This window comes from Aphidius gifuensis, linkage group LG3 (assembly GCF_014905175.1).
Source record: "Aphidius gifuensis isolate YNYX2018 linkage group LG3, ASM1490517v1, whole genome shotgun sequence".
NCBI lineage: Eukaryota > Metazoa > Arthropoda > Insecta > Hymenoptera > Braconidae > Aphidius > Aphidius gifuensis.
The window spans coordinates 11,052,155-11,079,212 of NC_057790.1; the positions used below are offsets into that span (position 1 = coordinate 11,052,155).

Genomic DNA, 27,058 nt, shown 5'->3' on the forward strand with positions numbered 1-27,058 from the left:
CAGGTGGTAGTACCGGCAACGGACTGCCTACAATTAATTACGATTACCGCTGGGAACGGGGTATGAGTAATTAAGGAGAAAGAGTTAACTAGACCAGTAGTGAGATCCAGGGCGCGTACATCGCGGAGATTCACGAGACCACGATATCAAGAAACCACGAATCTACGAGTAAAGTCAAGTTAATTGGGATAATTGAATAATATAATTGAACAATTGAATAATCGAATCAAGAAATTGAATAATATTCGGGAATTTAAACTGAATAAATTGAATAATTTGGAAATATACACTATACATTATTAATTGATTTGTACTATTTATTAACACACGAAGACCCTGAACCACCTACCAGAACTGAGGCGGCAACCAGTTTTAACATTTTGGTATTTGAACCTATTGTGAATACCATAAAGTATCACGAATTCACGATATACATTACAGCGATAAACGCCGGACTTTTTCAATTTTTATCATTAAATTATATATACAGGGTCAATATATATATTAATTGGTCATTAATTATATATTGAATCATATGTTAATGGCCAAGGAAACAGTCAATTACATCAAAGAATTGTAAGATTACAAAGAAGCTAAAAATAAATATTCGGAAATAATCAGACAAATAGGCAAAATATTAAGATAATTCAATAAACGAATTGAGAGTGAAGTAAAAACCAACTTAAAGGAATAAGTAACCTCTAAATTATTTATCCCTTCAAGTGGGATAACGTTATACATATTAAAAACATAAACACGTAAAAATAAGTATCGAATAAATCATAGTTTCAAATATAGAAAGTAGTCGATAATTAGTAGAAAGTAATTTATATAAATGTTTAATTGTAATCACCAGCATCAAGCAACAAGGAGGGTCAACAACAAGATGAGGTCGGCAAAATATATCAAGCGCTACTTACCTCGTAACCCAAGTACAATCGTTTGCAGACGATGATGTGGTCTATGCACCAGATGGGAAGAATTTTGGAGTAAAACAAGATATCATCAAGGGAGAAGGTGTACAACCAGTAGAGGGTGTCTCCTGTATAGTAATATACCAGAATGTTCACAGAAACAGTGAAACGCTTTACTGCATGAAATGTTACACCGGAGAGCGAGATCCAAACAGTGAAGAAATATACTTATTAATGCATAACTCACAACTGTGATCCGAACATGGAGCAAGTATCATTAAATGTGCACGTTGTAAAAGGGAACTCATGAAACGACATTGGACTACATGTTGTACAACCTGCGACAGAAAAGTTACCACAAACAACTGTGAACTAGTCGTCAAGGTCAACAATAAAGGTTCTAGAAACACAAGTCCCAAGTATTTACAGCGTGGTTACACTGTATTTCGTAGCTATCACTTATGGACAACCAACCAAAAGTTGCCAATAGATTGTAATCAATGTGGAAAAATATTGTTAGAAAACCAAGAACCGACTAACTGTACAGGGTACACGGAAAAATCTCGTAACCACAATATATAAGTTTGGAGAAAATAAATTCGGACATTTCTTCAGTAAAGAAATTTTCTGTTCAGAACTCGAATCAATTCAATTTGAATATTTTATATCAGTCCATTTTGATTGATTTACTTCATTTTATGATTTGCAAACTGTGAATGCAATTTTTTTTATAAATTTATTGATATATATCTTTTTATTATTACTATAAATGTTTTATAATATTCATTTTACTGATGCAAAATGTTGTACTAAAATGTAATTTTAATAAGTTTATAACTAACTTTCATTTTATATTGATTATAGTTGAAAAACCCGAAAATTTAGAAATTTGGACTCACGCATTTTTTCCTTCGATAAAAAAAAAAATTCCTGAAAATGGCACTTACGCCCTTCTTCAGTATTATATATATATATTATTCGAAAGTATAATAATTATTATTATTATTATTATATTAGTCGTATTATTATTATTATTCAGCCCTGACATGCAACTACTCCGAAAGAAGTTTCACTCCCCTCGCGCGTACTCGCAACACGCTAATTTTTTTTTTTTAATTATTGATAGACCTTTTCCGTTACTTATTCACTTATGTACTTTTTAAACTTGAAGCAATTAAATTTCCGTTAAATTTAGGTCGAATTGCGACAGAAGCTTCACGTCCCTGTGCGTACAATACACTTTTTTTTTTAATATGCGGTGTCCACTTTTTAATTCTTCCGAGTTTTTAAAAATTATAGAAAATATTCTTGAAAATACACTTCATTAACTTGAATTGCTTGTTATTAGTTTTATTGTGTGGTATTAGGTCGTAGGTAATCGATATCAGCGTTTTTCAGCAAGAAACACTTTCTTGATTTTGTTAGTCGTTTGCCAAGAAGTCGTTAGTAATCGTCTTGCGGGAAAAAAATATAAAATTTTGAATATTGTTAACAATGACTTAAAATATTCGGGTCATTTCGGAAATTTTTGCGAGTACCAATAAAGTTTTTTTCTCATCAATAACCTATCACACAAAGAATATTCAAGTACATTCATTAATTTCGTTGGAATTTTAATACAAGTCGAATTCTCTATTCTTTAATATATTCAATAATAACAAAAGAAATGACTTGATAATCGAATATAACGATTCCAATGCAATCTTTACGATTGACATAATTGTTAATTTTAATCAATTTCTTTTTTTTTTTTAAACAACCATGCATACATAAAATATTTATGTACAATTCCTTCAATTTTTCTTTTCTTCTTCATATGAAATACATAATGAATAATCAATATTATAGCAATTTGTATGTGACATATTTATTAACTCTATATTTTGTTATCATGTATAAAGAACAACTCTTAAATATATCCTACTATTCTGTGAATTGATATAAGCGCACGAACATCGAGAACAGTGAATTATCAATGAAGAAAATATCCTTAATTATAAAGGCGACAAGGAAACTTTTCATAAAGCTCTTATATAAATCTTTTACACCCATCTTGATATTTCTAAACAATTAAAAAAACTAAAATTAGTGATAAAAAAAAATTTGTTATTGATTCAAAGAATATCTTTTGATGAACAAATATTTAAGTCTATATGTATGTTTAAAAAATTATATGTCTCCTCCTGAAGATCAACGACTCAAAAGCAATATATATTCCGTGTAGTGATCTTGTTCAGAAATGATAAAACCGTCAGCGCAACCGCAGTATTATTGATCATCAAGGAACTTGGGTGACTCCCTTTTGTCAAAGTATTCAATGGATTTATCTAGTGAGTCTTGCAGACCTGGTGACTGAGTTGAGTACACTGTGCAACTACGATATAAATACAGAACTAAAATCTTGGTGCAGTTGAATAAACTGTTGTAAACGTTTGTAGTATCATACTTATCGATGATCACTCATCACGTTTTCAAGTCTTTAGTACATATCTTTTGAAATGTTAAAATTTTTTATTAGAACGGACAATTAACTACTGGGAAACAAGAACTTGCCAATTATTGAGACATAATTGATGCACACAGTGAGTATTTTTTTTATTTGTAAAATAATGGTGAAAATGATAAAGAGAAAACATTTCAACTTCACATTTTTTTGATTCATCGACAATTATTAAAAATCAGTTTCAGTTTTGTCAAGTAAAGTTTTAATAGAATTATGTTTTCTAAAGAGGATTGTGAGCCTGCAGTACTTTTGACTCATTTTATTTATGTAATATTTATTTCACGATACTTGATCCATACTGCATAGTAAAAACGTGCACTTCAATAATTCAATTCAGTTTTAGTATTTGAAAAGTTATCTCCAAAAGTAAGAACCACAGATGGTAACGAATACGACCATTTCCTTATTAATGAAGCTTCATGATAATCCAGTTTTCTTAAAATAATATTAATTGTCTAGGCGGTGGAAATAATTCTAGAACCATTTCGATATTATTTAAATATATAAAATTTTCACTTTAAAGAAATGAAAATAAAAATTTTATTGTTAAATGGGTCAAAATGACTACTTCTTAAAACCATCCACGATTTAATGCTCATGTTACAGTTTGTGACGTGACTGCGTTTTTCCCAATGCATAATCTATAATTTAGGTTTTAAAAAATATAATAATTCTGTCATTTTTCATTTGCGTACTTTAACAGCCACTGAAAAACTATATCACTCAATTTTTAGACTGTCAATAAACTACATTATTTGGGCATCAACTTAAATTATTTTTTGAAAATATTAAGATATTAAAATCAGCAAGCAATTGAATTTAGATTTGATAGTTATGACTGGAATAAGATTGATTATAAATCCTGACGATAACATGAGGTTCGTGATAAAAGAGATGAATTAAGAAAGAAAAATACAAGGTGTCGTATATCTGCATCAGTAAGACACAATACAGTGTGGGAAGAACAGAAAATGTTTGATTATTTTAATCTTTGTGAGAATAGAAGCATAAGCAAAAAAAAAATTATCGTGTTACGAGTACGCGCGGGGGAAGTGAAACTTCTTTCGGAGTAGTTGCATGTAATTCTCCCCTCTTTATCCGCTTGTGGCCGAGCGTATACCAGAGAGTATACGAGAGAGTATACGAAAGCTTGTGACAGAGAGTATACGAAAGCTTGTGACAGAGAGTATGCGAGAGCGCGTAACGCTAGCGGGGCCTCGAATTTTGTCGCTACCCTCCGTAAAGAAGTTTCACTTCAAAAAAAAATCGAATAATATTAGAGCTAAAAGTGTACTTAATAAATCCAGGCATATTACTCATATCGTGTTATAAAAAAAAATTTATCATTTCTATAAGTAATTTTTTCTATATTTGTTAACACGCACAAATATCAAAAAAAAAAAAAAAAATATATGAAAATGGGAAAAAATATGAATATGGATTTTTTAGAAGACGTAAAATGAGTATAAGTAATTGTTAATTTTTTTGCAGTATTTGCCGATTTACACAAAATTTTTGATGATTAAAAATTGTTAATATACAGACCGTATTTAATCTGACAATAGATTGTTTTAGAAGAATATGCCTTAAATTGAAAAATAAACAAATAGTTTTTGTAAAAATTATGGGCCCCAAACGAAACGCACAGAAAAAATTTATTTTAAGTAATAATTTTAGAGAAAAATCCATTGTCAGATAAAATGGTACCTTCTGCATATAAATATATATCAAGGATTACCAGTATTATCTTATAATACAATAATTATCGATAAAATATATCGTCTCATAAAAAAAAAAAGTGAAAATTACATTTTTTACAGATTAGCGATGGTTTTTGCCCAGGTGATCCCTCGAAGAGTTGTCGATAAATGTAGAGGATTTTTTATTTATTGATTTTTTCGATTAATCCATGTAAGTTGCCGTTGATGACTTCATAGCGTTGCTGACTTTGAGCAAAAAAGTCACAAGTTCAAATCTTGCTTGATTCTGAAAAATTTCAGTTAGTTTGTAAAATACTTTTAGTGAAAAATTATTGTTAATCGATAAGAAATGTAATTACAAAAAATTATATATCTTAAAAAATAATAAAAACAAACATTATTAAATAGTTTTTCCCTAATTATTGATATCTCATTAATAACGTGGGTCCGGTACAGACTGGATCCAATTTGAGTAATGAACCAGATCTGATTTGGATTCATACTGGACTCAAATTTTAACGTCCGGAACCGCTAAGGTTTCCGTATCACAACCAGATTCAATCCAGAGTCTGGCCGGTGTTACGTTTTCAGTCCGGAATGGATCTGGCAAGCCGTATCAGATTCAAAATCAGGTGAACTAGATATGATTCGAATCTGAACTGGACTGATATTTTTACTCGGGCTTATGCCATAATTTAAATCATTCCACCTTTATTTTAAGAAGTGGCTTCTTGAATCAAATAATGCATGTCTTGAAGTACAGATATTTCATGTTTTTAATTACTCGCGACACTGTGAAAATTTTTGGTTATAAATAAATGGAATTGTTCTTAATTTTAGAAGAAAACTTCTTGGCAAAAAATGGTTTGAAATAAAAAAAAAATTATTTATTTTAAATAAAAAATGGTTTGTTTAGAGATACAAAAAATTCTTGTTTTAAATAACAAATTGTTTATAATATTCAGATAGAGTCTTGTTAAAAACGATAAGTGGTTTGCGTCAAGAAGAAAAACTTCTAAACGCAATCCCCACTACTCCTTGACAGAAGCACTATTATGATTATTATATTCCATAAGTTTCTCGTTTCAAACGGCAGGGGATTTTTTCGCCGAAAACTTCTAAAGTTATGCCACATGACGTTTGAAGTAAACGTTAGTTTGTAAAAAGACAATTGTCATTTGTTTAAAACGATATACTGTTTGTTTAAAACGATATACTGTTTGTTTCAAATGACAGATGACTCAATAAAAACAATAAAAGTAATGAATTAAGAAAAATTAAATTTTGTTATAAACAAAAGGGTTTTGATGGAATCAATGTTTAGTTTGATACAAACGGTGTTTCTTTTAATCAAAACTAATATTCTGTTGAAAAAAAATTAAAAATTTAATTTTTTTTATGTTGAATTATTTATATTGTTAAACTTATCCATTGAATTTTTTTTCCTAAACTAAACTACCTAAATAGGGATCGAACCGAGTGTATTCCTTGGGGCGGGAAACAAAAATGTTATCCGATTTACGAAAAATCGAATGTAAAATACAAATTTTAATTCTGTCAAATAGAATTTTGAAATTGCCGGAAATAATAATTTTTTTTTTGAATAACAATTCAATTAATTAATTCCAAATTGATTGGTTATATGTAGTTAAAAAATTATATATATGTGTGATCGTCAGCTTCTTCTCTCGCGGACGCCTATATGCTCATATTGTTGCAGCCGGACCCCTCACCGTTTATGAATAATAATTTTTTGAACAATAACTCTAATTAATTAATTCCAAATTGATTAATTATATAAAAAAATTTATTATATAAAATTATTATTTAATATAAAGGATAATTTAATTTAGTTTTAGGTTGAAAAGAAAAAAAGTTGATATAAAAAAAAAAAAAATAATGAAAACAAAAAAAATAAATTAAATACAATAAATTTTTAACTACATATAACCAATCAGTTTGGAACTAATTAATTCAATTGTTATTCAAAAAAAAAATTATTATTATTTCCGGCAATTTCAAAATTCTCTATGTGACAGGGTAAAATTTGTATTTTAAATTAGATCTCGCGGTCAATCGGATAACGCGCTCGCCTCCCGCCCCAAAGGATCTCGGTTCGATCCCTGTTTAGGTAGTTTAGTTTAGGAAAAAAAAAAAAAAAAAAAATTCAATCTTACAGTTGGATAAAGTTAATAACAATATAAATAATTCAACATAAAAAAAAAATTAAATTTTTAATTTTTTTTTTTTTTCACATTTCCAACAGAATATTAGTTTTATTAAAACACCGTTTTAGCCAAACCAAACATTGATTCCATCAAAAACCCTTTTTGTTTATAACAAAATTTAATTTTTCTTAATTCATTACTTTTATTGTTTTTATTGAGTCATCTGTCATTTGAAACAAACAGTATATCGTTTTAAACAAACAGTATATCGTTTTAAACAAATGACAATTGTCTTTTTACAAACAGCCAACGTTTACGTCAAACGTCATGTGGCATAACTTTAGAAGTTTTCGGCTTGAAAATCACACCGTTTTGAAACGAACCTTATGGAATATAATAATCATAATAGTGCTTCTGTCAAGGAGTAGTGGGGATTGCGTTTAGAAGTTTTTCTTCTTGACGCAAACCACTTATCGTTTTTAACAAGACTCTATCTAAATATTATAAACAATTTGTTATTTAAAACAAGAATTTTTTGTATCTCTAAACAAACCATTTTTTATTTAAAATAAATAATTTTTTTTTTATTTCAAACTATTTTTTGCCAAGAAGTTTTCTTCTAAAATTCTGAAGAAATTTTTCACAGTGGATTGTTCTGAAATAATGAAATTGTCATTTATTTCAAATCATAAAAGTATATAATAAATGGTTTATTTTTTAGTTTTCGGCTGCCTCAAACTTATGATTAAGTTTGAGTTCCAACGGGAATTTGAACCTGGAACTTTCTGAATTACCTAATTACTAAAAATTTGAAACCTATTCCTCAACACGTGAGATCGACCCGAGTAGAAATTCAGTTCAGGATATGATCAAAACTTGATCAGGCAACTTGATCTCAGATCAAGTTTTGATCAGACAACTTGATCAAGAATTGATCAAAACGTAACGCAAAAATGGATCAAGACTTGATCAAGATTTTTGATCAAAAAGTGATCAAGAAACATTATCAAAAAATGATAAAAAAAAATTATTTATCAAATCACTTTTTTTTTCTTTTTTTTTAATCAGCTAATTACTTATTATTTCTGGGATAGCGTTAGAGATAGATGTGCTGAAATAAAAGACAAAGAATATAATTAAGTAAATTTGCCCAACTAGAGGGGATCGAACCTACGAACAACGGATTACTATTCTAAACGCACGCTTTAGCCCGCTCAGCTACCGGACAATCGATGCAATGTATAGTTTTTTAATCCTCATATTTTACATCCACTCACAAGAGGCAAAAAGAAAATGATAGATTCAGAGGAAGATTAATAATCGGAAAAAAAATAATTGTGCAATATAATAATTATTCCTAAATAATTATTTTTGAATATATATTTTAATCAATAAAATACGAAATAATTTTTTTGTATTAATTATTTGTTAATTCGTAATAAAAAATTATGGATACATATTGGAATAAATTATTTAATAGAAGAAATATTATACAGAGCTGTCATCAGCTCTACATTTTAAATATGATAAAACTAAGAAAATGTTGATCATAATTTGACCAGGTTCACTTGATCAAGATGTGATCAAGATACTTGATCCTATCTTGAACAGGAAAAATTGTTTTAAAAAAATATTTATCTTAAATCATCCAACTTGATGATTTTTTGATCAAGATTTGACCAGACTCACTTGATCAGGATGTGATCAAGACACTTGATCCTATCTTGAACAGGAAACTTGTTTTAAAAAAATATTTATCTTGAAAAAAACCAGAAACTTAGAAAAAATAACGAAGTTCCCCCGCCCGGAATCGAACCCGGGTCTTTTGCTTTCCGGGCAAACGCCTTGACCACTAGACCACAGGGCTTCTCATTTTTTCTAAGTTTCATCAAGTTAACTCCGACGTCCTTCTATGCGTCAATTCATTTTTTGAAACTTGATCATTTTTTGATCAAGATTTGACCAGACTCACTTGATCAGGACGTGCCAGTTTTTTATCAGAATCAACAAAATGCTTGGATGAGTAAGGAAATATTCGAGGAATGGTTTACCAATGAGTTTGTGCCACGTGTAGAGAGGTTTTTAGAATCTAAAAATCTTCCTCTTATTGCAGTGCTATTCATAGACAATTGTAAAGCACATAAATTTTTAAAAATTGGCAATATTGAGGTAGCATTTTTTCCACCAAATGTTACTTCTCTTATTCAACCTCTTGACCAAGGAATTCTTCAGGCTTTAAAATTAAATTATCAATATTTATTGGCGACTTCTATATTAACATGTCAAAGACAAAATATTTTATTGATTGACCATTTGAAGACAATTGATATTAAACAAGCTATTGAATGGATCGCTGCAGCATGGGAAAAATTGGAACCAAAAACAATTTATAAGTGCTAGAAAGCGCTTTGGCCAGTTGAAAAATGTGATGCTGAAACTCAGACTGACAACAATTTGTTATGCTCTGATCTCTGCCTTTTAGATGCATCAGCTTTTGAAGTTGCAAATGACGTTAAACTTCAGAATAATAATCATTTGATTGATTTATTGCAACTGGTCAAACAGATTGACGGATATGAAGAACTTGACAAGGACACTTTGTTGAATTGGATAAACAAAGTGGAACCAGGCAAATTCTTTTATGTTACAAGGGCAGTGGGAATAATGTGTGAATTTCCAAAGCGTAAGAGGGGTAGTGCGCTTTTTGGAAATTCACACATTATTACCACTGTTCCTAGTAACATAAAATATAGTTCGTTACATGTGCCCAATCAGAGAGCACACTCTCTGAGTGGGCACTTGTAACGGAATATACTATTTTCTTTTTCTTTTTCTTTTCTTTTTTTTTATTATTGTTTATTTTTAATAGATTATGTACATAATTAGTTAGTCAAGAAGAGTGGTCAAATGACAAAATCATCGAGCAAGTGCAAAATACAACTTCAGGTAGAGGATTTATAAATAATATTTTTTTTTTAAATATCCATTGATTATTTAAGCTATTTCAACATGTGAACTAATAATAATTTAATTTGTTTTATCTGATTTTAGAGCAAGCTTTACAAGAAAGTAATTTTGAAGAGGATGGTGAAGATTTTTTATCAAATTTTTTATCGACATCGTACGATACTTTATACGGAAAAGAATAAATACTCATTATTTATTCTCTCATATTTATTCTTTTCCATACAAATTATTATAATTAATTATAATTATTTTATCTAAATAAATAAATAAATAAAAAATAAATAATAATAAATTAATCAATCATATAGTACATGTCATTTGTTCTTTTGATTTTTATTTTTCACCTCTTTGACAAATGACTTTATTGGGAACGTGAGTTTAGAATTATTTCAGCTTGACGTATGACACAGAGGTGGGGGAACCTTCGAGCACGAAATAGGGAAAGCGGTCTTATTGCGTGCGGCTTTATTGAGAACTTGTACTGTATATAGATAGATATATATAGATTTTTCACTTAGCTGGTAGATATTTTATTTTTCTTAGCTATATTTTTTACTCAGCTGTAATTGTAGCCAAACAATCACTATCTACCTTATATTACCAGCCAAATCTTTGACTTAGTCGGTAGATTTTTTCGTCAAAATTTTTTTTTTAGGGAATTTTAATTTCCTATTGTTTTCGCTTTTCTTCTGGACCCCCCCCCCCTCAACCATGGTAGACGCCCCCCTAAAAAATTTTCTAAGTCCCTCAATCTCAATACGATAGATATGGAAAATATCAGTAAATATAAAAGGAAATATAGAAAAATCAATGAATATAAAAAAAAAATCGATAAATATGGGAAAATATCAGTAAATATGGAGGAAAAATCAGTGAATACAAAGAAAAATACGATAATTATAGGGAAATATCAGGAAAATATCAGTAAATATAAAAAATTTTCTAAGTCCCTTAATCTCAATACGATAAATATGGGAAATATCAGTAAATATAATGAAAAATATAGAAAAATCACTGAATATAAAGATAAAAACGATAAATATTGGAAAATACCATCAAAATAAAAATTCTTAATTTTTATATACAAAAGTGACTCATTTTTCCCTTTTTTAATAAACAAAAGAGGTGAAATAAAAAAAAAATATGAATAAAAAAAATTAGGCAGGTTTTTCAAAATTACAAAATCAAATTTATAAACTATCGTAAGAAAACCGCCTTATTTTTTTTATTCATATTTTTTTTTTATTATATAATTTTTTATATAATTTTTTATTATATAATAAAATTGAATTCGACAATTCCATAAATAAATATTTGACATTGACAGGCTAAAATCATGTGTAAACAAAACACAACAAAATGAGTAAGAACAGAAAATTCAAAAAGTTAAAAGAAAGTGATTCCGGACATGAAGATGACCCATTAGAAGGAACAAGCAAAATGAATGAAAATTAAATAAATTTTAGTTGTAACAATAATCATTGTAACGATGGAGAATGAAATAACTTTGTAGTCACGAATTTCAATATATTAAAAAAGAAATTAAAATTCGCCCGCAAATCAGGCAGGTTGCTTCAGCAACTGTCATTTCATTTTGTTTTAATTTTTGTTGTCGTGATTTTTTTTGTCGTGATTTTTTTTATCGTGATTTTATTAAGTTTTTTTTTAAATCTTTTTTTGTCGTGGAATCAAATTCTCTATTTCAATTCTATGTTGAAATATTCATTACCTAATTTTTCTAAATTGTTAAAAAATTGATTGAAAATGCTATAACTTCCAGGATAATGAGGATAGAAACATTATATCAGGCTTAATTGAAAGTTCTCAAAAAGCTTTGTTGTAGGGAATGTGGGGTTTTTTTCGGCCTTGAATAGTTTTTAAGAAAAAAAATCAAATAAAGTTTTTTTTTTTCTTTAAAAACTATTGAAGATGAGAGGAAAAAACCACAATGCGGGCGAGAGAGTTTTTTGCGACGCAAAATATGAGCCTAATACGAAGTCTCTATTCTTCGTCAGGTTATTCAATATCTAATTTTTTTAGATTTGTTTAAAACCGTTAGAACTTTCGGGATAATATAGATAGAGATATCGAACTAGGCTTAGATAAAAGTCCTCACGAAAATTTGTTATGAGATATCTGTTTATTTTTTTGGCTTTGAATAGTTTCTGAGAAAAGAAGTTAAATATCTGATTTTTTTTTTTTCTATTTTAAAGTTTTTTTTATTTCTTCAAAAACTATTGAAGATGGGAGAAAAAACCCACAATGTGGGCGATAGAGTTTTTGAGACGCAAAATATAAACCTGATATGAAGTCTTTATTCCAATTCTTCGTTGAGTTATTCATTGCCTAATTTTCCAAAATTAAAAAAAAATTGATTTGAAATGCTATATCTTTGAGGACAATTCAAACAGAAACACTGTATTAGGCGTAATTGAAAGTTCTTCGAAAGCTCTGTTATGTCATATGTGGGTTTTGTTCGGCCTTGAATAGTTTTTGAGAAAAAAAATTTAAATATCTGCTTTTTTTTTTCTATTTTAACGTTTTTTGTTTTTTTTCTTCAAAAACTATTAAAGATGGAAGAAAAAACCCACGATGCGGGCGATAGAGTTTTCGAAGACACATTATTTAAGTCTAATACGATGTTTCTATGTCTATTTTACGTTGAGTTATTAATTGCCTAATTTTTCAAAATTAGTAAAAAAAGGATCAAAAATTTTTTCAAAAGTGCTGTAACTTTCAGGACAATGAAGATAAAAACATTATTTTAGACTTGATTGAGAGCTCTTGGAAAGCTCTGTTCTGAAATATTTGAGTTTTTTCTCGGCTTCAAATAGTTTTTGAGAAAAAAAATTAAATATCCGATTTTTTTTTTTCTATTCTAAATTTTTTTTTTTTTTTCTTTAAAAACTATTGAAGATGAAGGAAAAAACTAACAATGCGGGTGATAGAGTTTTCGAAGACGCATCATTCAAGCCTATAGGATGATTGACCTTGAATTAGTTCGTAAGTTATGAACGTTTTTTTTTTTTTCGTTATAAAATACAATCCTGCGGCTGAGCCTATGGCTCCTAGCCTCCGTTAAAAAATTCTTTCGTTTCGTCAATACAAATAAAATCGAATAAATTTTCAATAAAATGAATTATTCATTCGACAAAGTAAAAAGACTTCGAATAAAAGAAGTATATAATAAAAAAGTATCATACAACCATAATTTTTTTTTGGCTGTTGAAAGTTTCACATAACATGTTTAACTTTTTTATAAAGCTGCTCTAAAAATTTAGAAAGATTGGTGAAATAATTTTATTTATTTCAAACTCTCTTCAATTTTCGTTTTCTTTTTCATTAAAATATTTTTCTCACCTTTTAATGATAAATCTTTTGAGAAAAATTTTCCATCTATAACCCTCTGTAAATTTCTGTATAAATCACAAACGTATATACTCATAATGTAAATATGTAATAACACTTACAGACTATACTCTGGCTAAAGAATAACAGAAAGATTCATTTTTGATGTTTCAGATGAAAGTTTAGTTCAACCAACTTAATAATACAAAACGTCAATTCATAAACGCCGTGAGCACCATATAAAAAAATCATTACAAAACTTATTTTAAATCAAGTACGCAAAATTCTTGAAGTGAATACTAACTTCAAAACTAATACATTTTTGGAAAAAGGTATTCAAACTAATTGAAAAAAAATTGTCATAAAAACTGTCAAACAAAAAAAAAGATAGTAAATAAGCTTTAAAATTTCTGAGCTTAAAAGTTACACAAATTATTGTGGGCCAGCTCTATCACACAGCACCATTCCGTTTTCCACTTTCCGTCAGTCTTTTACAACTAATGTCAACTACTTGAAACGAAGGTATTTAATTATAAGAAAAACTTTTTTCCAGTAAATCTTTCTGAATTACTTAATTTTTATGTTTATTCGAAGATTTTCGTCGGGAGATTTAAGCTCCGAGTTAGATGATGAGGTGGATCAGGAACCAAGGATGGTCACCATGGTTCACCAAGATTCTTCTCAGCCTTATCAAGCTATTTCAGATCGACCATTACAATCACAACCAGCAGCACCACCACCACCAACTCAAGTGCCTATACCAGGAGCTCCTCTGACAAGTGTCGTCACGTCTAGTGATTTGAGTCTCAACTTAAGGTCAGGGTCAAGGACCACAAGCGCACCATCATCACCCGCTAAAACTAGAGAAAGTCTTTTGCAGCGAGTTCAGAGTCTTACTGGTGCAGCTCGGGATCAGGTAATATTATTCGTAGGCTGATAGGCGTAGGCGTTCTTCTATATTTTTTTTACGTGATTCTACTATATCTACTGCCATTTTAAATCAGGACATTATGCCCAGCACCCCTTTCCCCCTCCTTCGTGCAATTCAATTATTTGTCAGCAATTAGTGATTATAATAGTATTGAAAATTTTGTGTTCCTATTTTTTTTACTATTTTTTTATATTGAATGATTATATTGATAAAAAATTAGTATTTAATAAAATTAAATGATGGAAAAGTGCAATGCCGATATTCTTTATCAGTTCAAATAAACATAGAAAATTTATACATGTACAAATAATCGAGAATAGTGATGGTTTCATAATTTCTTTTCTAAACGCCTATATCGGATTAGTTGAGGAAAAAAAAAACGAACGAAATTTTGCAAAAGACAGTTTTCTCAAATCAGGACATTTGATCCAAAAAGGACATTGCCAGGACAAAGAGGTTCCCAAATCAGGGCATGTCTTCATGGGATTTTTCATATGGTAACCCTAGTAGATATATGCCTAAATCAGTACTGATATAATTTAAATAATTCTTATACTTGATTTATAACGAAATCAGAACGTACTTTAAAAACACAATTTGTATTAGTTTAAATATGGTCAGATATTAAATTTTCAATATTTTGAAATAAAAAAAAAAAATAAAAAAATATTATCTTGAACATTATTATTTGCAGTTGAATCAATTATCATTATGATGAAATAATAATCATTATAATAAAAGAAAATATGTCCAATATTTATCATTATTCATTAATTTTTTTATAAACAGCAATTATCATATTTATTAAATTTTTTTGATTACGCTCAAGTGTAGTCAAAACGTAGTCCTATGTAGTCAATGTAGTAAAACGTACTCACAAAGTCAAAAGTTTTTTTGACTGTAGTCATTCGTAGTCACCAGCTGCTCGTAGTTACGTATAGTCACTCATCGCTGTAGTCACAGCCATTTTGACGACATTTCGGCTACATTTGTAGTCGTTGTGTCACTGAATCAGGGCACGGATGGCCCATTGAAATAAATATATCATTACGAAGGGTAATTATATTGATAATATCAATAATAATATGAATAATAGTATTGTAATTAAGAATAATAATAGTAATATGAAAAATAATAATAATATCAATAATATTAATACGCCGCCTTAGCAAATATGTCCCTTCCTCACTTGATCTCATTAAGTGTATGGGTGAACGCTTCAGCGCTAGGGAGGTGACGCGTCACTTACGCTCAAGTGTTACATAGAGTTTTTTTTATCACTACCGAACAAAAAAGAGTTTCATTCAAAAAAAAGATAGTCAAGTTCCCCAAGGTGCACCCTAAGTGTTCCGTAGGATTTTTTATTTTTTTTCTTGCTGTTTACAAAAATATTGTAAAAAAACAGTTTGTAACACTACATATCGTTGAATAGAAAAAAAAATAAACGACCGAAAAATTTGAAAAAAATATCGTAGAGTCTGCAGATGAAGCGTCGTCGATTAAAACATTGCTGGAATTGATCGGTTGATATTTGGAATTAGGCCATGTCCAACAATGGGCATATTAAATCTAATAAGGCCCCAAAATTGAAAATAAATATGACGATTGTTTTGGCTAAAAAAAATAAAGAAAATGAGCATCTCACAAGCCAATTCGATTCAGGACTTTTCGTTTTATCTCAAAATAACAAAAAGTCACAGAAAAGCAAAAACATAAGTGTCCTACGGAACACTAAAAAGTGTATTTTATTAGAGTAATACACGGAAAAAAATAATTTGTAAATTTCGCATTTTTTTTTGCGATTGAGGAATCCGACACAATTCATTTAAAAATTTGCATTTTTTTTGGTAAGATTTACATTTTTAAAAACAAAACTAAATAAACATTTTTTTTTTGTAAATTTTGAATTCTTATTGGGTAAAATTTAACGATAAAAATGTTGAAAATTGATTTTTTTGTTTTACTTAAAATTAATTTAAATTATATCTTTGAAAAATGCGAATTTTACAAATAAATGCGGTAAAAAAAAAACAAAAAAATAATCATAAACGATTTTAGATATTGTTTTGGTGAAATCTGCAGCTTTTAATTGTGATTCAGAAAAAGAAAAAAGAAACAAGAATAAAATGTAAATTTTACGTCTAAAAACTGTAAGGTATATTGGGAAAATAAGTTTATATATATTAACAAATTTAAGAGGTAGATTTTACATTTTTTTATTGTAAAAAATTGGGATTGTATGATTTCTCGGTTCTGGTGGGAAACATGTGTGCATGACAAAAGTCATTCATCTTTTCTTCAACTACTGATTTTCCTTGGACATTTTATTTATTTATTAAACAGAATACATATTATTTTATTTTTAATAAATGAAAATGTACAAGGATAAGCAATAGCTAAGAAAAAAATGTAGCTAAGGAATTGATGTTGCGTAAAAAAAATTTTCTTAGCTACTATTTTTCGTTGGACATATTTATTTTTTTAAAATAAAATTTTATGTATTTTATCTGTTTAATAAATAGAATGTCCCAGGAAAAGCAGTAGCTAAGAAAAAGATGTAGCTAAGGAATTACAGTTGCCAAAAAAAAATATTTCAAGCTACATAATTTCCTTGAAACATAATTCTTTGGCAACATTAATTCCTTAGCTACATCTTTTCCTTAGCTACTGCTTTTCCTTGGACGTTTTTATTTTTTAAAAACAATAAATTACATGTATATTATTTATTTAATAAATGAAAATGTCCAAGGAAAAGCAGTAGCTAAGGAAAAGATGTAGCTAAGGAATTACAGTTGCCAAAAAATTTATATTTCAAGCTAAATAATTTTCTTAAAACATGATTCTTTGGCAACATTAATTCCTTAGCTACATCTTTTCCTCATCTACTGCTGTTCCTTGGACGTTTTTATTTTTTAAAAATAATAGAGTACATGTATATTATTTATTTAATAAATAAAAATGTCCAAGGAAAAGCAGTTGCTAAGAAAAAGATGTAGCTAAGGAATTGCAGTTGCCAAAAAATTATATTTCAAGCTACACAATTTTCTTGAAACATAATTCTTTGGCAATATTATCCCCTTAGCTACTGCTTTGCTTTGGTCGTTTTTATTTTTTAAAAATAATAAATTACATGTATATTATTTATTTAATAAATGAAAATTTCCAAGGAAAAGCAGTAGTTAAGGAAAAGATGTAGCTAAGGAATTGCAGTTGCCAAAAAATTATATTCCGAGCTACATAATTTTCTAAAAACATAATTCTTTACCAACATTAATTCCTTAGCTACATCTTTTCCTTGGATATTTCTGTTTATAACAAATAAAATTACATGCATTTCATTTTTTAAATAAATAAAAATCCTAAGGAAAAATAGTAACTAAGTAAAAGATGTGGCTAAGGAATTAATGTTGGTTAATCTATATGAATACTGTAATGACCCATCCTCATTTATTCCTCTGCCATAATTCTCGAAATGAAATCAAAGAATTTTCGCAAATTGCCGAGGAAACAATAGAAAACTTCAACACAATTCATTCTTACATGAGTTTATCACCGAAACGAATTTGAATATTCCAACAAATCAATTTAACACGATTTTTTAATATTTTTAATGATCAAATTTTTATTTTTATGTTAATTCTTCAATGTATATAATTCATCAACAAAAAGTTTTATTTCTGTCGTTATTGGAGGTTATTCTTAATATGGACAAAAATTTTCCACTTTAACATAAACACGCGATAGCTTAAGCGTTAAGGCGCTGGCTTTAAAGAGATAGAATAAATAGCTTCAGGTAGAGTCGTAGGTTCAAATCCCGGTCAGTACACGTAGCAACAAAAAAACAACTACCGACTCTCTCCATTTTCAAACAAAAAATATACATTTTGCATTTTTTCTAACATGTTTAGTAAAAAAATGTTAATTAATGCAAACTGTATCTCGCGATGAAAACAATTTTAATTGATTCTACATCTATTTATGCCAAATCGTATATTAACATTTATTCGTATTTTTTCACTGATGAAACTAAGTTCTTTAAGTTCATTACATAAAACAAATTTTAACATAAATTTTCATGTTAAATTTTGAATAAAGTTACAATACTTTTATATCATTTGTCTTTCTAATAAAACTGATTTTACGTTTTCTGTTGCAAAAAGTTATTAATTACGATTATATATTTTATTGTCAATTTACAATAATATCTAATTGAATTGACTTATTTCATTTCATAAGATAAATCTGTTATTTAAGAATCAATTTAATTGTAATTTTACATTTTTGCCGAACTTTACTTACAAAAATGTAACTTTTACATTTTCTTTCAATAAGCATGATGTTTAGTGATAAAAAATGTAAATTTTACATTTTAATAATGTGAATTACGACTTTGATCTGATTACATATTTTTTTTGTAGTTTTTACACATTTTATGTTACGGATTCCCCAATTACAAAATAAAATTACATTTTTTTTTGTTAAGTTTACAAATTATCTTTCTCCGTATACTGTTCTTGTAATAATAAAATAATTCTCGAATCAATACTTCTTGAAGCATTGATTCAAAGAATGAATGATTTGAAATAATCCATCAGAGTTCTAGTTCATGACTAAAATACCTTAGTTACTTGGTTTTAGAAGTCGCATTTATAAATAAAATAATCTATGTTCCGAATCTAGGATAATTTATTCTTTTTAATAATGATTCTCACGAATTTAGTAAATTGTCATTTCCCCCCGGAAATACCTATTTTATAAAAATTTTGCAAAAATTATATAAAAGTCATTTTGTAAAATATGGGCAAAAAAATTAAGAAAATTATGTAAAAGATTTATAAAATTTTTATAAAAATTTCAATTTTTTTTTATAAATATTATATATATAATATATAAAAAATTTGTAAATATTTTATAAATTTTTTGTAAAAATTTATCAGTTTATTTCGAGTATTTTAACTCTCCCCTTCCCTCCCCCCTATTTTTTGTCAAATTTTTATAAAAGAATTATTTAAATTTTCAGAGAATAATTAGAAAAAAAAACTTTTCAACGAAGAATCGAACTCAGACCATCTTGATGACAAGCGGGTGCTTTACCACGATGCCACGAATCTTTTAAGAATCTTTAATAAAAATGTACATAAGAATACTACTTTATTAATTTCAATTACTTTTCAGTTTTAACCGTACTTTTTCATCGATTTTCATACGAATCCATATAAGAGTAATCAGAATTTATTTTTCAACATATAAATATATAAGAATCGATGAAAAAGTACGGTTAAAACTGAAAAGATAAATAATAAAGTATTCTTATAAATAATAAAGTATATTTATAAATTATTATAAATATATTAATAAAAATTTAAATATTTTTACAAAAATTTATTTTATATATTTATACATAATTTTATAAAAATTGCCCATTTTATAAATTTTACATAAATTTTGATTTTATAAAATGACTTTTATATAATTTTTGCAAAATTTTTATAAAATATTTCCGTGGGGATTAGTCCAAACATAAAGGTATATGATACATCTTCCATTTCGGAAACAAAAATTATCTATTTAATCCGTATTGTAAACTCGAGGAAAAGATAAAAATCATTGAGACCAAAATCAACATACAAAAAGATCTGGTAACGTTTGTTAGGGCGTGTGGCCCGCGTTACCGTTGAAAATTCAAAATTTTCAATACTCCGGCTAGGGCCGTGTTAACCTTTATCTGTTAAATGATTTTTAAAAGTAACAATACAATATAATAGTACATTTTTTTTTTTATTTTTCTTGAAATCAATTTTTTTTTTTTTTCGTTCGAGCAAGCTATAACTTTTGTTAGAATCAACGGAATGACTTCAAATTAGGCTCAAAAAACGTGGTTTTCAAAACTCTATCGCCCCTTAAGGGGTTTATCCTGATTCCAATGTTCAATTTTTTTCTATTTTTGAAAAAAAATTACTTTTCTTTTTTTTACAATTTTATAAAAACTATAATTTTTTTTGAAAAAAGTTTCGAGTAAAAGTTGTTGGATTTTACCACACATGCTTTTTAAGTCTTATACAAAGTATCTACACTCAGAGAAGGATAAGTTAACAGTTAACATACCAATATGTTTACATTAAACATACAAAAGTTTAATGTTAAGATATATATATTAACAATAAACATAGATATCTTAACTGTTAACATACGTATCTTTACGCGGCCAAATATTTTGATACGCCAGTCTACTTCTTGTCATCTTTTTTTTTGACATTATATTGTGATACTATTCTAATTGTAATATAATATAATATGTACTCGTGTTGTCATAAATTTATTTAAATTTAGTTTTTTTGTAAATTCATTCTTAATTTTACATTAAATTTTCATATTTACATACGTAAATGTCTTCAACTATCAGCCTAACCTTCAAATTGTGTCAATTACAGATATCTTAATAGTTAACATACGCATATTAACTATTAAGATACGTATGTTTAATGTTAATATATATATCTTTGATGTAAACTTATCAGCCACCACCCATTTTAACATGGCATATGTTAACATTGAACAGGATATGTTAACTGTTAACATATCCTTCTCTGTGTGTAGGACGATTTTGTTGAAAGTTAGAGCGTTTTTCAGAAATTACTCGAAAACTAGGAAAGCAATAACTTTTGATAAAATTGTAGTAGAGACTTCGTATCAGGCTCAAACAACGCGTCTTCTGAATCTCCATCACCCTTTATGTGTTCGGTCACTTTTTTTTTTTTTTTAAAAACTAAATTAAAAAAAAAAAAAAATCGATTTTTTAAAATTTTTTATTAAAAATGTGATTCATAGATCAAAATTTTCTCGGAGAGGCGATAAATTTTTTGAGTACGCATGTTTTAAGCTTAATATGAAGTCTCTAACACCATTTCATCACGAGTTATTGTTTGCCTAAAAAATGAAAACGGCACAAGCTATAACTCAAAATGAAGTAGTCGCAGAGGTTTCATATTAGGCTTAAAATAATCGTTTTTCAAAATTCTATAACTTTTTCAAATAAATTTTTCCTGTACGAATAGTATTTTCCGTGAGAAAAAAAAAAAAAATGGCCGAATAGATAATGTTTTTTTTTATTAGGGGCGATAGAATTTCCAAAGCCGCTTGTTTAAGCCAAATCTGAAGTCTCGACGACAATTAGTTTAAAAGTTATGAATGTTTTTTTTTTTGGGGGGGATAAATCCAATACTGTGGCTGAGCCTTTCGGCTCCTAGCCTCCGTAAAATCAACGATATGGCACTGCGGTAACGGTTCAGTTTTGTGACAAGGAGTTCACGGGTTCGATCCTGATTGAAATCGTAGGCAGATCATTTGGTCAATTATAGGATAAAAGCCCAGCCTAAAACTGTAAATAATCAATTCAATAGTGCTTAAAATAAAGAAAAATTATCAACGAAATATGACACTACATATCATTGAATGAGAAAAAAATTGACAATATTTATGATAAACTATACCTGAGTTAAAAGTAGTTCAAGATAGCCTGAACCCTGATCCAGGCTGGATCAGCATATCGTAGGGCTTTTTCTATTAAAGTAACTCTATTGAATCCTGATCTCCGCTAGATCAGGCTAACCATATCATATCCTTAATAATCAAGTCCTGGATAGAACTGGCTTAATTCAGAACATATGAAGATATAAAAGCATCAAATTCATTTCTCTTTATTCTACAGATTGTCTGGTCAGGATAGCATTAAGCTATCTCTAACACATCCTCTATAGTAATAGCTGATCCAATCTGAATCAACTTTATTCAACTTTAAAAAATTATTAGAGGAAAAAATGTTTATAACAAAAAAACTGTCAGGATATTCTGTTTCTTGCAACGTAGCTATGAATGTACCTCAACTGGACTCCAACTCGGGACTGATCAATTTTGAGGCTCTACCCATGAAAACAAGCAAGACCGGTTGTTTATAGAAAAACATGACTTTTGCAAGCCTCATTTTTTAACTCAAAAAACGAACAGGACTCAAGTATAACAATGTAAGCCCCGAAAACGACTCAATCAACGTATTTACTATTTTAGCACGATTCAATCGAAAGAGGAAAGGGATAGCTTCTACTCCCGTAACGATTCTCGGTCTATAACAAACTCGCCAGGTTTGTCACAAGCTTCTCCCCATTAATTGACTGTGCATTCGGGCTTGATAAGATTCATTCATATAAAATATTTTATTTGAGGTTAAAAGTAAATAGAATTTTCAACTATACATTTTTAGATATTTTTGTCACATCAAAGCCAGAATCATTATTCATTTTGTTTATATTTTTTGTTATTTTATGGAATATTGCTGAACTTACTATTAGCTCGTACCTCTTTACAACACAGATTCTTCAAGCTCTTGAGGATCATTTTCGTCTGTCAATTTAAAAAGATAAATCTTCCTATGATAAGCAAGCAGACAAAGGTCGTTATAATTTCATTCGAGAACTCTGTTGTTGCTATCTATTTTCTACTCGTTGTGGTGTCTCACGTTCCAGCTATTCTACAACACTCACACACATACCATGCCATACCATGTTTTACGATCTCTATTTTCTTGGCTCTGGTAGTATGTGTTTTAGTACGATCTTTAATATCTTCTATGGCACTAAAAATACGAGACAACAAATTGACAGTCAAATCTTCTTCGTACACAGTATAAAATATTAAGTTTTCAGCTATAGTTATTATTTGATACAAATTATCACTTGATTAAAGCAACTTTCTACTGCTTTCCAATTCTATTAATTTAGGATCTATCAAGGGTTAACAGTGGTACTACTCTTTTACAAGCTTGTATTTCCTATTCCTTGGTATACCAGAAACGGAGCCTAGCTTGGCACAGTTGAATTTTCAAATGGTTTAACGATCAAACTGTTGTTTGATTTTCTAGAACAGATTAAAGTTGTGAGAATTTTTTTTTCAAGCTTCACACAGGTTAAAATATCCAGGCTCGTATCAAGTATGTATTTACATCATCTGCATGAGATTTAATAGTCAGGTCTTGTACCAGTAAACACTTAACAACCTGAATGCAAGCACTTAAACAACCTTGAAAGCTCCAAGATTGGGTGACTATATTTACAGTCATTGCTACAAAACTTGAAAGTCATCTAGTAACAAGACTGTATCTTGATTTTTAGCGTGTTCACACGAGCCTCGTAATACAGCCTTGTTTCAAGCTGGTGCCATTGTTTCACCAATAATAATAAATATAATTGACTTATGCATATATTTAATCAAAAAAATTATAATAATAGATAGATAAATTTAATATAAATTTCAAATAAAATTATTAGGCTTGACTATTGTGTGAGGCATTTTCTAGGAAAGTGTGTTTAGTCTCAATAGGAATTTATTTATATAAAAAAATTTGTTGAGGACCACTTTTATCCATTCTCAAAATCATTTTAATAGTGATTGCTAGTTTTGTTTAATTATTATCGTTTAATAGAATTGTGTATAATTAAAAATAACAATGTCAATTATTAAATTAACAATAATAAATTAACCATAATAATTTATTTATATTTTTTTAAATTATTTTGAAACTTGAGTCAAGCCGAGGCACAAGCCTTGGCACAAAGGTTGGAATACGAGTCTTAACACGAGGCTGAAAACCCGAAAATTTGGCACATTAAACACGCCCTCAAAATTGTAAAATAGGCACATTTCAATCATAACGACCTTAACAATTGTAGCACAATATATACACACAATATATTGATATTTGTTAATCAATATTATGCCGATTATATTATAATAATTTTATTCATACCTATTATTAATTTGTTTATATTTAAAATATATATCAGATGATTAAATTAAATATACTAATATCACATTTTGTAAATTTTTTATTATCCTTGTATATCAGAAACGGAGGTTTTAACTTCATATATCGTATAATATTAGTATTTATATTCATAATTAAAATATTTTAAATATCAATACTATTGTGAATAATTTTAATATTATCATCATTTATATATATTTAATAATTTTGTTTTTTAACTAGCCTCAGTCTTTGGATACTTATAATATTTTCAGGTTTAAGTAGAGTAATAAGCATTTCATCTGCATGAGCATTTAATCTTTTAGGTCGTTTGACTAAGGAGTAAACACTTAACAACCTGAATGCTTGAGCAAAAGCAACAGGAGTAGGGTGACTATTATTTCCACATGCAATACAAATAACTGAAAAACATCTCTAGAAAATTGATAATATCTTGTAGTAAAAAAAATCAAGTTTGATTTCTCACTAAAAATTAAAATTTTTCAATTTGTATACCTCTTAAGCATCCCGGTTTAATATACATGTCATTATGTATGATAAATTATCACCTTCTAGGTCAAATAAATATTTATGCAAGTCTAATGTTGCCCTGATCGTGCCTCTAAGTCCTGTTAGAGTAGAATTAGTAATGGATTTGATAGTTTTCACATTCTTTTTTTTCATCATCAGTAATATCTCCTAGCATAATTTTTTCCTAAACATTTAAATAATCTAAAAAATTTTCAAGTTCCTGTAAACCTAAAAAATATCAAAAAAGGATTTTAAGTTGCCTCTCCATTGATATCTTGGATTTGATGAATTTTTGTCTTTTAATACAGCAAAAATACTTTTTTTAAAACTAAATAAACTATCAAATGAACTGATATATTTATGAAGTGTTTGTCTTGAAGGTAGAGGTAATGTTTCGTTGTTTCTCAAGCAGTCATAAAGACTAGGTCCTTTTATTCTTAACAATAAAGTTGTTCTTAACAATCGGTTAACAACCAATAAATCCATTTTATATCATTTCTGATACCTTCACCAGTTTTTTATATCATATTTGATACCTTTACCAGTTTTTTTAGCTATTTGAAGACATGTTCTCATCAGTGTTTTTTGGGACTCATTCAAATTGAAAATAGCATCTACTGCAGCTTGTAATCCAATACTCCCACATTCACGTCTCAATTTATCAATATGTATTTCAATTTTCAAGTGAATCAATCTAAAAAGTACAGATTGTAAAAGTGTTAATAAGAAGTATCAAAAAAGATAATACTATAAAAATCAACATCAATTATTATAATAATGTCAATAGCAACTTTTGTAATATTTACCTTTCGCTTACATCGTTTTACTTTTTGTTGCAAAGTTTTATTTTACAACACGTTTCTTGTTGTAATAGTTAGAGGTTTTCTAAACTTCTGGAAATCTAGTTTTATAAGACAAGACATGCATCTTAAACTTGGTCGACCAATACCTTGTTTAATACGAGAAACAATACTTTCACAAATGGTATCAAAAACTAATCTAAAACGTAAACATATAAAGATATAATAATAATTTATATTGTATTCAGTTAAAATAATTTACCTTCCAGTATCTTTTAAAGTGTCATGAAGTTTCAAATTATACCCTACAATAAAATCGTATTAATTTGTTCAAATAGAATAAAATTTGTAATCCTATTTATATTTATGAATAATCATTATACATAAATTAAGTGTAATTAAAACCACCAGTTACAAGTCATATTCTTTTTGAATTAACATCTGATTTTCACGAATTTACAGGGCGCTTCTATTCTTGGTGCTGCTGTTGGTGGTACTAATCGCATTCCACCATACAATAAAGATCGTTGCTTCACTCTACTGGTCATAGATGATCAAAATACTGATTGGAGCAAATATTTCCGGGGCCGAAGACTTCATGGTGAATACGAAATACGAGTTGAACAAGCTGAATTTCGAGAGTTGTCACTGACTGCCTGTGAAAGTGGTGCAACAGTCTCTGTCGCAATTTTACGAAACGGAACCAAAGTTATCAGGTAATGTTTTTGATAAATCGAGTATAACGAAATTTTACGTTGATATTAATATTACTTTCGAGTTTTGCAGATCGTTTAAACCTGATTTCGTCTTGATCCGGCAAAATCTTTGTGATGCAAATGAAAACTACAAAAATCTTCTTCTAGGTTTCATGTATGGAAACATTCCCAGTGTCAATAATTTATCGGCTATTTACAACTTTCAGGTACTTATGACTCTATAACGTTTCAAAATAAATCTTGCTCGGTTATTATACAAAAAAACAACTTCTTCAATAAGATCCGTGAAAAATCTTCCTGCAGAAGTTTTTCAGACCGAAAGAAAATCTCCTAACCAAACATCACATGTTAAAAAAATCCACAAAAAATATTTTTCACAATGGAATCTCTCAACAATATTGTTATCAAATATAGTAGAATTATAAGTATCATTTGTTAAAAACATAGAATTACCATCTTTTTCAAATTATATTTATAAACATTAAAAAATAATTATAGTCGAATTCTAAGGCTGTTTGCTAACGGCATACTCGAATTAATATTTGTAGTTTAAGAACCCCGTATATTACAACACTAAATTTTATGCCCGTGAACTCAAAATTTCTGTTTTAGAAAAAAAAAAAATTATTTTGTCCCATCCTCGTGTATAAAATTTCTCAGCACTGACATTCATTACACTGAGAA

The 27,058-nt window shown here is 28.4% G+C and overlaps 1 protein-coding gene across 1 annotated transcript; it reads left to right on the forward strand.

Annotated features, from left to right (window-relative positions):
* The first annotated feature begins 3,170 nt into the window (after positions 1-3,170).
* Positions 3,171-27,057, forward strand: LOC122851941 (synapsin-like). The gene is made up of 5 exons (XM_044151478.1): positions 3,171-3,496; positions 13,775-14,122; positions 14,195-14,516; positions 26,121-26,374; positions 26,445-27,057. The coding sequence occupies exons 3-5, from the start codon at positions 14,253-14,255 to the stop codon at positions 26,596-26,598; spliced, it is 672 nt and encodes a 223-aa protein (XP_044007413.1). The 5' UTR covers positions 3,171-3,496; positions 13,775-14,122; positions 14,195-14,252; the 3' UTR covers positions 26,599-27,057.
* Position 27,058: the final 1 nt, after the last annotated feature.